At 44.9% G+C, this 15,332-nt stretch overlaps 1 protein-coding gene across 1 annotated transcript in view; it reads right to left on the reverse strand.

The window, feature by feature from the left end:
• The window catches only part of plxdc1 (plexin domain containing 1), a 196,237-nt gene extending 195,050 nt beyond the window's left edge, over positions 1–1,187 (reverse strand). The window contains exon 1 of the mRNA XM_084323960.1: positions 956–1,187. Within this exon, the coding sequence (XP_084180086.1) occupies positions 956–1,031 (76 nt within the window). The 5' untranslated portion in view covers positions 1,032–1,187. The remainder of the gene's footprint in view (positions 1–955) is intronic.
• Positions 1,188–15,332: the final 14,145 nt, after the last annotated feature.

Raw genomic sequence — 15,332 nt, forward strand, 5'->3', positions numbered from 1 at the left:
CTCCAACACACACCATGGGTAACAATGAGTTGCAGCGACTTTTTTCATAATTTTTTTCGTTTGCACTACTTGATAAGAAGTAGAACTCAGTAGAACGTCATCAGAGTTATCAGCTGTCTGAAGAAGGCATGCTCACGAGACCAGCAACATGTGGAATGACCTTATTCCTCTTACATGAATGAATGAATGAATGAATGAATGAATGAATGAATGAATGAATGAATGAATGAATGAAAACTTTATTTAACAGATTGCAGAATGGGTACAATACAGTACGGCTCAATACACACAATTGTTAAGGGGATGCAGACCTGAGAAAGACATTTGTCTTGTTTCCATCAGGGTCCCCTGGCTGATGATAACAGGCTCATGGATATTATGAACGTTATATATTTTTTTATTACATAAAAAAAATCCACTCCTACACACAGCCTTTCATGCGCTTCCTCTGACTCACACAGACACATGTCAGAGGACCTGTTAGCCATTGTTGCCGTTGTTCAGATGCACGCACACACATGCACAGGCACACACACACACACACACACACACACGCACATCCAAGCACGCACACACGGGCACAGAAGACACAAGATAGGCATATGCTGCTGCACACACACATCCAAGCACACGCACACAAAAATGCATGAAAAAAATACTATTTTCAGCATATTACTACCTGGTGGCAAGAGTGGAACAGGAGCAGAAGAGAGGATAGGTTCTGTGTTGGACCACAGTATACCTGACCGCACATTCCGCTTTACATTGCATGTTTTGTGCAAGATGGTGAAGTACTTATCTATTATTATACCCTCATGACAGGGTTCAGGATTTATGTATATATTTTGTTGGTGATGCAGAGAGAGAGAGAGAGAGAGAGAGAGAGAGAGAGAGAGAGAGAGAGAGAGAGAGAGAGAGAGAGAGAGAGAGAGAGAGAGAGAGAGAGAGGTCTTACCTGGCTCCCTTTGTGCCCAAACTCTCCCCAACTCTGCCTGAGACAGACAGATCAAGAGGACAGCGTACAGTCCCATGTCCAAATACTGCTCTCTGCTCTCCAGCTCTCTCTCTCTTCTTCTTGTTCCTCTCTTCTTTCTCCCCTGACTGTCCTCTCACTTCTCCAAGAGAGAGAAAGAGAGGCACCTCCTCCTCCTCTCTCCCACCTTTCGTCTCTCTCCTCTCTCTCTCTCTCCCTCTCTCTCTCTCTCTCTCTCTCTCTCTCTCTCTCTCTCTCTCTCTCTCTCTCTCTCTCTCTCTCTCTCTCTCTCTCTTTCTCATGCGTGCTCTCTCTCACACACTCCCTTTTCCCAACTTCAGCCAAGGTTTATTGCTTGCCTGCCTGCCCCTTCTCTTTCTTTCTTTCTTTCTTTCTTTCTTTCTTTCTTTCTTTCTTTCTTTCTTTCTTTCTTTCTTTCTTTCTTTCTTTCTTTCTTTCTTTCTTTCTTTCTTTCTTTCTTTCTTTCTTTCTTTCTTTCTTTCTTTCTTTCTTTCTTTCTTTCTTTCTTCTCTCTCTCTCTCTCTCTCGCTCTCTCTCTCTCTCTCTCTCCGTCTTTCCTAGCTGCCTTGTGTCTTTGTTCCCCCCCCCCCCCCTCAATGTAAATTCTGGAATATTGTATCCATGGCAACGGCAAGAGTTGTTTAACAGCTGATGAGGTGTTGGAGTTTCAGAGCTTTGTTTCTGTTCTCTTTTCCTCTTCACTCTCTCAATTCTGAGCTTGACTGACACTCTCTACTTTCTCTCTCTCTCCGTCTCCCTCTCTCTTTCTCGATCTGTCTTTTTCTCTCCTCCTGAGAGAGCTCCCCAGAGAGGATATATTTCTTAAAATTCCCCCTTCCTTCACAACAAACTCCAGGCTGGAGTTGGGAGGAGCATATCGCCCCCATGTGGTAATGTGTTATTATACTAAACCCCCTAAAGAACGTTTTCTGTCATCTCTAACATGTTTTTAGATTCGTTGAAAGATGTCCTGCGCTGAAGTTGTTATTACTGAACCTAGTGTATACGCCAGAGAACAAGAGAGGAAATAAGAGAGAAGAGTATGCCATGCCTTCTAATCTGTGATCTCAAACAGATGTCGGCTACATCTTCATTGAGAAGATTATACAGAGATTTGGAGAGAAAAACCGTGGGGACTGACAATTGTAACGGTCCCAGACGCATGTAGTCTTTTACCAACAAACTTGCAGTTCCGCGTTCGGGTTCTGCAATCTGATTGCTCTCTCTATGCCCAAACAGTGTGCGTTACGCTAGTTCTGCCTCTAACCTCTAACAGCCTGCAGCCTGCTAGCATTATCCAATTCATATCAATCGAAATAACGTATTGTTCTCATCTCTCTATATTAACGTGATTCCATCAACACAACATAAATGTTCAAAACACGACAAGACAGGCCACCAGGCCACCGTCCCGCGAGCCCCAGACCACCGCCCCGCGAGCCCCACGGGGCGAGACCAGGTCGAATTTTAGGCGCACGGGAAACAAGTCTCGCGGGACGGTGGTCTGGGGCCGCGGGACGGTGGCCTGGGGCTTGCCGGACGGTGGCCTGGGGCTCGTGGGGCGGTGGTCTGGGGCTCGCGGGACGGTGGCCTGGGGCTCGCGGGACGGTGGCCTGGGGCTCGCAGGACGGTCCACACACCGCTATCAGTGTTCTTCTTCCCCGCCAATGAAGTATTCACCCAAAGACCCAATACCGTGGCAACAACTACCGCACTACCGGTAGAATAAGTGCCGAGAACCGTGGGAAGTGATGCAAACTGTCTTGTCGTGTTTTGAACATTTATGTTGTGTTGATGGAATCACGTTAATATAGAGAGATGAAAACAATACGTTATTTCGATTGATATGAATTGGATAATGCTAGCAGGCTGCAGGCTGGTAGAGGTTAGAGGCGTAGAGAGTGCATACGTCAGTGGCCAATCAGATTGCAGAACCCGAACGCGGAACTGCAAGTTTGTTGGTAAAAGACTACACGCGTCCCAGACAGCACAATATGAACAGTCGTTTCCTACCTCCCTCCAGTGGTCTCATGGCGCCATCTAGCGGGCACCGCCAGATGGTGCAGACCACCATTTTGTGTTGGATGACAGTAATTGAGTTAATTTCTTCATGTATGTTGTCCTGGGCTTTTCCTTCCCTTGTTTAAATGTCCTTCCTCCCGTCTGGTTGTTGTTTGTGATATTTGTCGTATATTTCTAAATGAAAACATGAACATAAGCAACTATAAATGTACCAAATGATAAAACAGAGAAGTTGATTTGAAAGACAGGGTGATTTGAACACCATGTGAAGTTATTTCATGAGACAAGGAAGGAATTTCAGGTTACAACACGGCAGCTGCTGACTAACCCAGAGGTCAGAGAAGTTTGGCAGGCATGAAAAGTTGACCATAAGTGAGCCAAATACAAAGACATTGTTTGTAAATTAATGTTAATACTGAACAAAATAATAAGTGATCAAAATAGAGCTAAAACCTAGATTACAGCGTACTTTAGAATAGGAAAAACAAACAGTAAGATAAATAGTTCAATCAAAAATAAAGTAAAAAGTGGACCCAACTGAAGACAAGACAGTGAGTCACTGGCTAGACAATAAAGAATTATCTTAGTATTCTAAAATGCAATTACAGAATGATAAAGAGTTTGTAGATGGAAATAGCTCATGTTGTATTATCTAGGGATCAAGAGCCAGTCTGTCTCCCCATAGACTATGAAAACGGTTGTGTCAGCAGAAGAAATTGTGTAACATGTGGTCACAGGACACCCTCAGACATGTTTCTGCTGGAATGTGACCAAAAATAAGTGGACGTGAACAGGCAGGCAGGGTCTCCCCCCTCCCTCTCGCTCTCTGTCTCCCCCCCTCCCTCTCTCTCTCTCTCTCTCTCCCCGCTGATAAAAAGGGCGAATGGCGACTCACTGGAGACAGGACTCACACCAAAAGGGGACCTGGAGAGACAGACAGACCTGGAGCGACACACACACCCGGTGACACTCAGAGGAGACGGAGAAGGATCCCTGCAGAGCCAAGCAGTGACACAGAGGGACTGAGACCCGATGACAGACGAAATCGCTTCGCATCAGGAGAAGCGCTGACACACCAGAACGGACCTGAAGACCCAGAGACATGGGGACAGACGATGACAGAGATCGAATCGCAACTGGAGCGCTGAAAACCTCCACCGACAGAGGGAGACTCGCGACTCGACTCGCCACTCAGGCTACTGAAGAGCCGATGACTCAGAGAGCCATTGAGACCAGATGACCGAGCCGAGGTTCATAGCGGACTCCGCCGATACGAAATCAAGCACTCCCGGCCTGATCGACGAGGAGACCAGGTTGTCTTGACAACCAGACCAGCGAACCACAAGAGAGGACTCGGTGTTGGCCATGGACAACCTAAGACAGCGAACAGCACCGAGAAACGACAACAGCCAAATGAAAGAGACGATGTACTGTTTTAATTCCTAAAGCTGTTTTATTAATAAACACCGCCGCCCGTTGATTTTGACCATATCGTCAGTCTCCTCTTACTTGAAACCGAACATCTGAAAATACCTAAAACCATGCAGAGGAAAGGGTGAAATAGAACACTATACGATCAATGAACTTAGATAAGAGATACATGAATTAAGAAGATACACTTCATATTGCTTTGGTTGTTGTTGTGATATTGCTTTTGTGTCTAGTTTGTTCTGTGTTTTGGATTGGCCTGGCCAGGTGTTGCCAATTGTAATTAGTCTGTGTATATTAGTGTGTTCTGTCCTCACTTCCTTTGTGGCGTCATACCTCTGTGTTCCCGTACCTGTCGTGTCTGCTGTCGTCTTCCTTGCCCTGCTGTTTGTATTGATTCTTAGTACGTTTTATTAGTATTCCGTTTTTTGTGCTTCTTTGTTTTTCGTGTATCAGTTCACGTGTTCTCTAGTGCCAGCATGGCTGCGCCTTTGCTTTTGGTATTTGTAATATACCCTTGCTCTCTTGGTTCTAAAAATAAATATAGAACACTACGTTTTGTGAAGAGCAACCACCGTCTCCATTCTCCTATCATTCTGCAGTTCTGGGGCTCCTCCATCAATCCGCATATTGGGTTCTACTTTTCCCCCGTTTCCTAACAGACAATAGGCTATCCAATATTCAGAATGAATTCTGGAGGATAAGCTATAGAACTGATAGCACTACTATTTGGGCATTAAACACAAACATTCAGAAAATATGACCCCCATTCAGTGTCTATGTAGAATAGACAATTCTCTCTATTCTCTCATTTCTGAGAGTTGCTGATTCTAGAGTCTAGAATAGACAATTCACTCATTTCTGAGAGTTGCTGATACATTGATTAGAATTTCCTAGAAGTGAATTAGATGTTTCAGTAACCCTTTACTTTAGGGGGCAAAATACTAATTAAGTGGAATGACAGGAATGACAAACTAATGTCAACAAACCAGTACCCACGTCTCACACCTGATGTCTCAGTGCAGGGAAATCCTTCCAGAATGGCTTCTACTAGTCAGTACAACACCAACACACTACTTGGAGGCAGTTGAATGCCCATGGAGTGAACAGGAGGATGAACTGGGGTGCAACATAATAAGAATCACAAGATATCTAATCAGTTTGGCCTGATGGTGGCGCTAGAGAAAGGGTCATGGAATTATCTAAATCAATAGGGTTGTTCCTCTAGGGCAGGGGTTCCCAAACTTTTTCAGCTCGAGACCCAAAAGAGAAATTTGGTGTTTCCCCGGGACCCAAACTTACAAAAATACATCATGAATTGCCATAACATACATTTATAGGGCGGCCGGGTAGTGCAGTGGACCGCGCTATAATCGAATCCAGCTGTGGTGCCTCCGGCTTGGCCGACCGTCCATACTAACACAATTGGCAGTGTTAGCGGATGGGAAACCCGGCGAGGGTGGGTCCTGGTCGTTGTAAACAGCGACTCCTACAGTTCGGTCGGGGCGCCTGCACAGCAAGGGAAGGATCTAGGAGAGGTAGTGTGACCTTCCACACGTTACACTCTCCCAGTGAGAGTCCGCGCTGCCAGGTGAAAAGAAGCGGTGGGCTGTGTCGGAGGAAGCATATGATAGTCTCCGCCCTCTCGGATCGACGGTAGGGGGTAGAGTGCGCAACGACCAGGAAGGGGATTGGGAATTGGCATGACAACTAACATTGGGATGGGAGAAAAAACGGAAAAAGAAGGGGGGAAAAGATAATAAAAAAAATTTGTAACATTTATAAACTACTGATAAAGAACACAACAAACCATGAATTTCAAATGTATATGAAATGTATTTCAATAATCAGAGTGTAATGTTAAGTTGCTCACCACCTCATAACATATGTACATACAATTTTGTAACACTTTTAAAAACAAACATGTTCTACTCTCCTTTCTATTTCTTACCCCTTTTTCAACTCTCCATTTCTTACCCCCTCCCTCCGTCCCTCAACCTTAAACCCCAACATTGAGCAACATTCTGATTAATTTGTACTGACTTATTTAAACATTCTACTGACCTGACATGCTAGAAGGGGTATAATATTTCATCTATGGCACAATGAAATCTAATGAGAGGTATGTGGCTGGTTGAAGTTTTCAACCAGCAGATCTATTCTGGGCTTGGTTTTTGAAAGTGCTATTCTGAGGTCATGCTGAGCATTTAATCTGTTTCTGTATTTGTTTTTCAGGTATGCTAGAGTAGAAAACCCAGATTCACATAAGTATGTGGTGCCAAACTGAATCAACACATCTACAGATAAAAAAATTAAAAATAAACTTTTTATTTGTATTTAATTTTTTTAATTTAAATTTTTTAATTTTTTTTTAATTGGCGACCCAATAAAAACGGGTCCGCGACCCAGAGTTTGGGAAACACTGCTCTAGGGGTATGTCATAAATGTATCAGCAGTACTGTCTGTATGTCGTGTGTGTCATATATGTTATGATAGATGAATTGAAAATGGGGGACCCTGATGTAAACAAGACGAAAGTCTTTCTCTGGCCTGCATCCCCTTAACATTTGTATGTATTGAGCTGTACTGTACTGTACCCATTCTGCAATCTGTTAATACACTTTTCAATCAATCAATCAATCAATCAATCAATCATGAATGTTCACAGCAGGTGTTGTGACTACGACTAACAGGTCAGGCAGGGCCGCCTCAGGGGGTGTGCGAGCAGTGCGGTCGCACAGGGCCTCGCGGGAAGGGGGGCCTCGCACAAAAAAAAATAAAATAAAAAAAATTATTTATTAAAAAAAAAAAAAAAAAAAATCTTTTTTAATTTTAATTTTTTGCGAGGCCCCCCTTCCCGCGTGGCCCTTTTTCATCACAGACCTAAAATCTAGTTTTGCTTATATGCTTATATATTTCACATTAGACACGTTCCTGGCTCTGAGGCTCTGCAGGCAGCAGAATTGGTTTCAATGAGGGGAGGGGTTACAGCCAGGTAAGGTAGCGTCTGTTGAGTTCATTGTGTGTGTCTGTGTGCGTGCCGGGGGGGGGGGGGGGGGGGGGGGGACCGTGAACCGACTCATTGCCAGACGTGAGCGATTCGACTCACGCTCACGGCAATGAATCGGCTCTTATGAACGAGTCGCTCATGACCGACCCATCACTAGCGTCTGACTATTACGCGCGTGCAGCATTGGAGCCTAGGTTATGCCAGCCAAGATGAAGAGGACATCGTTCGGCAGATGGACTGAAGATGAAAGTTGTTGCATGTTAGACAGTTCAGTCAGGCTAGCCATCCCGGCTAAAGACAGGGACAGCTAGTTAGCTTTAGCTTACGTTATAATATTAAGTGTGGTTCAGTCGGGATATAGCCATGATGATGTCGGCTAGTAGCTAGCTTAGCTAAAGGCTAACTAGCGTTAGCTAACCTAGAGACAGCGTGTGCAGCATTGTTATGCCAAGATGAAGAGGATGGTCGTTCGGCAGATGAACTTCGTCAACTCCACGCGGTTGTCTCCATCCTCTTGGACGTTTGGTGAGTTTTTAATGCACTCTATTCTATTCCCGCCGTGGATATCTCTCTCTCTCTCTCTCTCTCTGGAGCCAAACTGGCCGACTAGCTGTTGTAGTACTAGTAGCTAAAGGTGTGTGTCAGCACCTGTATTGCTTTTCTCATGTTGTACAGTTTTTCAGTGGTAGCCGCATAGCTTGCTTCTGCGTTAGCTAATGGTTAGCGATAGCCGGGTTGAGCTAACTGTTAGCCAGTTAGCTGTTTAGCTACGACGTTAGCTGCCGGCTGCGCTCGGCTGGGAACGTTAGTTTGATGCTATCAGTTAGCCTAGAGTTAGCTGTTAGCTTGTGCTACGACCATTGACATTAGCCGTGAGAATAGCAGGGGGTTCTGGCACTCTGACTACGACATCATCTTTGACAGAAGATGTAGTCGGGCCTGCACCATGACAAGGCGCCGGCCATAGCTTCTTTTTGTCCCGCCAGCGAGAGGCCTTTCGTCAACGTGGAGACCTGTGTTGCGGCCTTTCGCCCTGCGTTCCTCGTGCAGGTAAGATGTCATGACATTACCCCACTCTTCCTTCCTTCCCCTCCCAAATGTTTTGTTAATAACGATGTTTTTTTCCAGGCAAAACATATGTTACTTCACAACATTTGGAGATACGACATGTGCTGTGTGTGAATTGTCTTGGTCGTTTGTGTAGCTTGGGTAGCGTTGGGCCGTTGGCCAAAGCTGTGTGTGGCCTGGTGTCAGTACATGGCTAGCCTATTTAGCTGAATGCTGTTTAGCTGTTTTCTCTGGTATAGACCCTCTTCTCTTTGGATTTAAGTGTTGATCTTTGTCCTTTTGGATCTATGTATATTCATGTTGCCTTTGTGAAGTTATCTTTTCCTTCTGTTTTGTTCTTCCATTAAAAGTTGAATATCCTTTTAGGGGCTCATCTTTGCTTATCTCTCTCATACATGCTCTCTCTCTAACACACACACACACGACAAACACACATGCTCTCTCTCTCTCTTTCTAACACACACAGTCTGCCTATGGCTGCCTTTCTCGATGGCTAGGCTGTGCTCGCTGAGTCTGTACCTAGTCAAGGATCTTCAGTCACAGTGCTCAGGTATTCTGCCACTGTGTACTCTCTGTTTAGGGCCAAATAGCATTTCAATTTCTTTCCAATGTGTGTGTCTCTCTCTCTCTCTCTCTCTCTCTCTCTCTCTCTCTCTCTCTCTCTCTCTCTCTCTCTCTCTATCTCTCTCTCTCTCTCTCTCTCTCTCTCTCTCTCTCTGTACACTGTATATTGACTGTAGAACGGGAGCTCTCTCTCGCTCTCTCTCTTGCTATATGTTGACTGTATCATGCCCAGCCTCGGGCAGCGCTATTATTTAAGAATATGTTGACTGTATGAAAAAAAAATTATATATATATAATTAATCGCATTGGCGACCCTGAGAGACAATTGCATGTGTGTGTGTGTATTCCTCTCTGTGTGTGTGCCGCCCATTGGATGTTGTTGTGTCGTTGCATGCCGAATAAAGACCTCTCTCTAAAGAGGTCCTGCATTATTATTATTAAACATAAGTTTCTTCTTCTTGAGGTCATGAATGTGCACAGCAAATTGTATGGCAATCCAGCCATTACTTTTCGAGACATCTTGTTCTCAGTTTGCCCTGTTGGTGGCACTAGCGGAAAAGCTAGCTGTTACTAACTGTTTCCACTAGAGGGCGCTCTAGGCGGAGCCACTCAGGAACACCACCAGGTGGCGAGTATAAATAGAGATGTCTCCTCCCATTATTTTTCTTTCCCCCAGCCTCTCAGTGAGAGGAGAACTGTAGAACTGCTGCTCTGCCATGTGAATAAATAAACCACGCCAGTTAAGGCTCAAGATAGAAACCATGCCTCTTGACCACATTATTGTCGCCCTATAGCCGGATTCTGTCAACAGGTTATGGGCCCAGATAACGCCGGGGCGAATTAATAAGGGTAGCAAGCTTAGCTGAAGTATAGGCTAGGTTAGCGCCGGGAGCACCGCTAGGGTGACCAGATCCCAATAAACCAAATGTGGGACAAAGGGTATGTTTGTGAGGGACAATGTGGGACACCACCCCCCCTCAGTGCAGCCCCCTCCCCCTTTTTTGGTGGACTGTCCCTGTCGCGTCTATGCTTTTACCAACGCGTTCGTGTTTCCGGGTTCCTGTTTTGCGCTCTGATTGGCCACTGACCTACGCTAGTACGCCCCCCTCCTAGCTGCTAGGGTGAAGGGACTTGGCTTGGCTGGGAGGCGTGAATACTTTGGGCAACCAACATGTCCTTCCGCGTTTCTCTGATTGGCCAGCGTTGGCCAGCGCTCTCCTTCGTGAATACCAGCGCTCTACGCTCGTTTACCCGCTCATGAGGCTCCCCCCAGGTGCTCGTTGCCGCGCATGCGCATGAGGCTCCCCCAGGTTAATACATGCTTGACGGCACTCACACGCCAAGCGAGGCTAATCGCGGAAATGTAATGTTATGTTCGAATCCGTAGAATACATATTTATCAAAACAACATATTTATCAAAACAACTACCAGATTCACTCATAACGTTATTTCGCCAACACAGCCCAGCTATCAGAAACTGTACATTGTAACGTTATATAACATAACGTTATATAATGTTATTTCTCGTTTTATTCATAACGTTATTTCGTGTGACAACACAGCCCAGCTGTCAGAAACTGTACATTGAGGGGGTTTGAATCACTGTACATTGAGGGTGTTTGAATCACTGTTTACACTCCCCACTTACTGTACCATGTTCTACATATAGAACCTCATCTCATGCACCGGTTTGAATCAAAGCCCTATCGAACGTACTCAAGCTCTACTGTCTTTAACTATAAATGTTTACACTCCCCACTTACTGTACCATGTTCGTTCAAGAGTGGATATATGTTGCAGAACATGCCTGTTAATTACCTTTTAAATATCTGTTATGTGGTTAGGGTATGTATGTTTTTTAAATAAATGCCCAGTCTTGTAAATAATAATAACAATAATTGCGTTGTGAAACCTGTGGTGCTCAAGTGCAACATCCCATGGGACACGTGAGCCTTCAGAGCTGCTCTTGGGGAAATTCAAGAGTGGATATATGTTGCAGAACATGCCTGTTAATTACCTTTTAAATATCTGTTCTATTTAATTATGGCTCCGCTCAGCATCAGTTGCATATATCTCGCTTCAGTGGATATGCACTGAATAAATTTCAAAATGTACCTTTACATACCAACATCCATCTGACCACACCCCCATCTGCTGCCTACATAAGCAGGGGTGGGGCCACACACTCATCTCCTTCTCAAATTTCATCCACAATATAGTGCCTGTATACCACCACTTGGCGAGGAAGAAAGTATTAGCTGGAGAAAGGAAAACAGAAGAACAAGGAGATACGTTGACATTATATCTTTATTTTCTCTCTCACTATTTTCGAGAAAATACGGCGATATTGTCTTCGTCACTGGAGTGTCTGGAAGATGATGATCATTCTAAATCTCCACCGGTTTTTTCGTATTAGGGGCTCGCGTCGCTGATATACTCCCCAACTGCAGTCCTCCTTTGCTGCGGCTTGATGGGTTTGGCCCTCCGGCCATGCAGCTGGACTGTGGAAGACACCGTCTGTTGTGAGGGACTGGTTGTTTTTGAGCCTGGGTGAGTAATGTTTTGCTTGCGAGCGCCAGTTGTCTGTTAGTGCTATGGGGGCTAGCTGACAATTTTTACGAAAGCCGGCCCCAGATTAGGGTCCTCTGTTCGGCCTCTTAGGCGACGGCGGAGGATCTTGGTCTGAAGCCCATGATGGTCAACTAGTGGGCCGCGACCAGGACCTGGTGAACCCAGGATTCTCTGGACAAGCGGATGCTTCTCTGTCCCGTGCATCTTTCACTTGAGTGGAAGTACACCCTAAACGAGGAAATGTGGGCATGGATGTTCGTTATCGGAAGATCCATGTTCAAGTCGGCTGCAGCACAGATGGGACTTGTGCCGGCTCCGCCGTATGTCTGGTAAAATCACTGTTGTAAACTGTGTTGACATTTCTTTTTCTCTTCTCTCTTAAAGGATGAGGAGGGTTTCAGACGGCGGCCTGTCTGATGTGTGGCTTGTTATGTCGTTGTGTACAGTTCAGGCTGCTTAGCTTGCGTGCTAGTTGTGGCCTACCTGTTAGCCAGTCAGCTGTTAGCTGCGGCGCTAGCCCGTTGTGTCACTAGGCTAGGAAACGTTAGCTTGTTGCTATCAGTCGAGAGCGGCTGTTAGCTTAATGCTACACTGTTGAACGTTGCTATGACTATAACATGCCTTAAACACTCTGACTACGACGTCATCTTTGACAGAGGATGTTAGTCAAACCTACACCGGGAGCCCTGCCAGCGAGGACTGCGTCAACATGGAGAAACGTAGCGGCTGGGTGGCGCAGCGACGTTACCCTCGTCGCCAACACAGGAGATGCCGTGTTCAACTTCGGTGTCCCGTTAACCAGATTGCAGTTCTCTTGGCCTGCGCTTCTAAATGTTTTGTAATAACAATGTTTTCCAAAACGTGTGTTGCTGCAATACATTGAGGATACGACGCGTGTTGTGTGTGAATTGTCTTGTCACTGGTATAGCTTCTCTCTCCATAGAAATCGGGTTGTTGTTTACATGTGTAAAAATTATCTGGTTAGTTGTGATGAGAACATGTGTGTTCATGTAACGTGAACTCACAACTAAGGGGGTTAATTAACCTATGAAGCTATGCTTAGTGACATGTGATTGAGGAATGAATTATTTTCTCAGCCTGTAATGACAATGAACAGTGTGTTCACATATTAACAGGGTTACCTGTTCAACTTGGTCGTATCAAGGGTAAGAAAGGAGGGGTGATCCCCCCTTCCCTTCAGTGGGTCTGGGTTTTCCTTCGCGCTCCGCTGCTACAGCCTTGCCACAGGGTTGGGTTTGCTCTTGACCCCGTGATTTTGGGGGCAGTAACGAGGGTTGTTCCATCCATTCGTTCCCTGGTGGCATGCGGGTTGTGCGTGTGCGTAGTCGTGGGGTCAAGCCACGGTCTGCTCACGCTGTGCGTTGAGTTGCTTGAGTTCCTCTTCGCACGGTCGGATCCATCTCCCTCCCGTAAGCCTCCAATAGGGAGGGTATCCTCCATTAGGGAGGGTCGGGGGGCTCGGTCCTCCCCGGTCTGATGGTTGTGGGGGGCCTCAGCGGGGTACATTTGTCGAGCTTTGGCTCCCGCTCAGCTCCTGTTATGCAACTGATGCTGAGCGGAGCCATAATGAAATAGAACGTAAGGTTATGTATATAACCAAGTTCTATGAATTATGGTGACGCCCAGCATCAGGACGCCGCTGCGGCCCTTGATCTTTCATTGTGGTGAAATTTGTTGGGAAGGAGATGAGTGTGTGGCCCCACCCCTGCTTATGTAGGCAGCAGATGGGGGTGTGGTCAGACGGATGTTGGTATGTAAAGGTATATTTTTTAATTTATTCAGTGCATATCCACTGAAGCGAGATATATGCAACTGATGCTGAGCGTCACCATAATTCATAGAACTTGGTTATATACATAACCTTACGTTATGTGGTTAGGGTATGTATGTTTTTTAAATAAATGCCCAGTCTTGTAAATAATAATAACAATAATTGCGTTGTGAAACCTGTGGTGCTCAAGTGCAACATCCCTATATACTATATACTCATGTACCATGTTCTACAGTAAGTGGGGAGTGTAAACATTTAGAGTTAAAGACAGTAGAGCTTGAGTACTTTCGATAGGGCTTTGATTCAAACCGGTGCATGAGATGAGGTTCTATATGTAGAACATGGTACAGTAAGTGGGGAGTGTAAACAGTGATTCAAACCCCCTCAATGTACAGTGATTCAAACCCCCTCAATGTACAGTTTCTGACAGCTGGGCTGTGTTGTCACGCGAAATAACGTTATGAATAAAACGCGAAATAACATTATATAACGTTATGTTATATAACGTTACAATGTACAGTTTCTGACAGCTGGGCTGTGTTGGCGAAATAACGTTATGAGTGAATCTGGTAGTTGTTTTGATAAATATGTTGTTTTGAAACATAACATTACATTTCCGCGATTAGCCTCGCTTGGCGTTTGAGTGCCGTCAAAAAGAAAATGCGCATGCGCGCGTTACCGGCGTAGGGGGAAAACGAGTGTAGAGGGCTGGCCGATCGCTGGCCAATCAGAGAAACGCGGAAGGACATGTTGGTTGCCCAAAGTATTCACGCGGCTGGGAGGCTGGTGGTGGAGGGAGAGGGAGGAGGCGTGGGGTGGGCTGTCATCTTTCAAATATATTTGTAGCTAAACAATTATATTTGATTTATTAGCCTATTCTTAATCATTCGTTATTAGCCTAGCTAACTCCGTATTCTGGAGACTAATATTATGTTTTGACAACAGATGTTTTGACAAATTGCTTGTATTGCCACCCATACTTGCAAATGTTTTATTGCACTTGTGGCAACGTGCGTTGGCTTGAAGCGCTGAGGACACAGACCGAGCTCTACGCTCATTGTTCTCTCCGCCATGATAATAATAATAATGAGCGCAGAGCTCGGTCTGTGTCCTCAGCTTGTCCTAGACAATTCCGCGCGGGGGAAATTGTGAAAGTGTGGGTGACGCCTGTGCACCGCCGGCCAACGGGGGAGAGGGTCTCTCGCGAGTCTCTATGACAAACGGTTCAAAGGATACAAAAAGGGGGCGCGGCCTAAGGATCGGGGGAGTGGTCAACATAGACCAATCAAAGAGGATATCCCTACTGAGTGCAATGACACAACCTGCAACACTATTACACTATTACACTATTACACAATATTACACTATTACACACTATTACACACTATTACACACTATTACACACTATTACACTATTACACACTATTACACTATTACACACTATTACACTATTACACACTATTACACACTATTACACACTATTACACTATTACACACTATTACACTATTACACACTATTACACTATTACACACTATTACACACTATTACACTATTACACTATTACACACTATTACACTATTACACACTATTACACTATTACACACTATTACACACTATTACACATTATTACACTATTACACACTATTACACACTATTACACTATTACACACTATTACACACTATTACACTATTACACACTATTACACTATTACACACTATTACACACTATTACACTATTACACACTATTACACTATTACACACTATTACACTATTACACTATTACACACTATTACACACTATTACACTATTACACACTATTACACTATTACACTATTACACACTATTACACTATTACACTATTACACACTATTACACACTAT

This window comes from Notolepis coatsorum (assembly GCF_963971535.1).
Source record: "Notolepis coatsorum genome assembly, chromosome: 10".
Taxonomy (NCBI): domain Eukaryota; kingdom Metazoa; phylum Chordata; class Actinopteri; order Aulopiformes; family Paralepididae; genus Notolepis; species Notolepis coatsorum.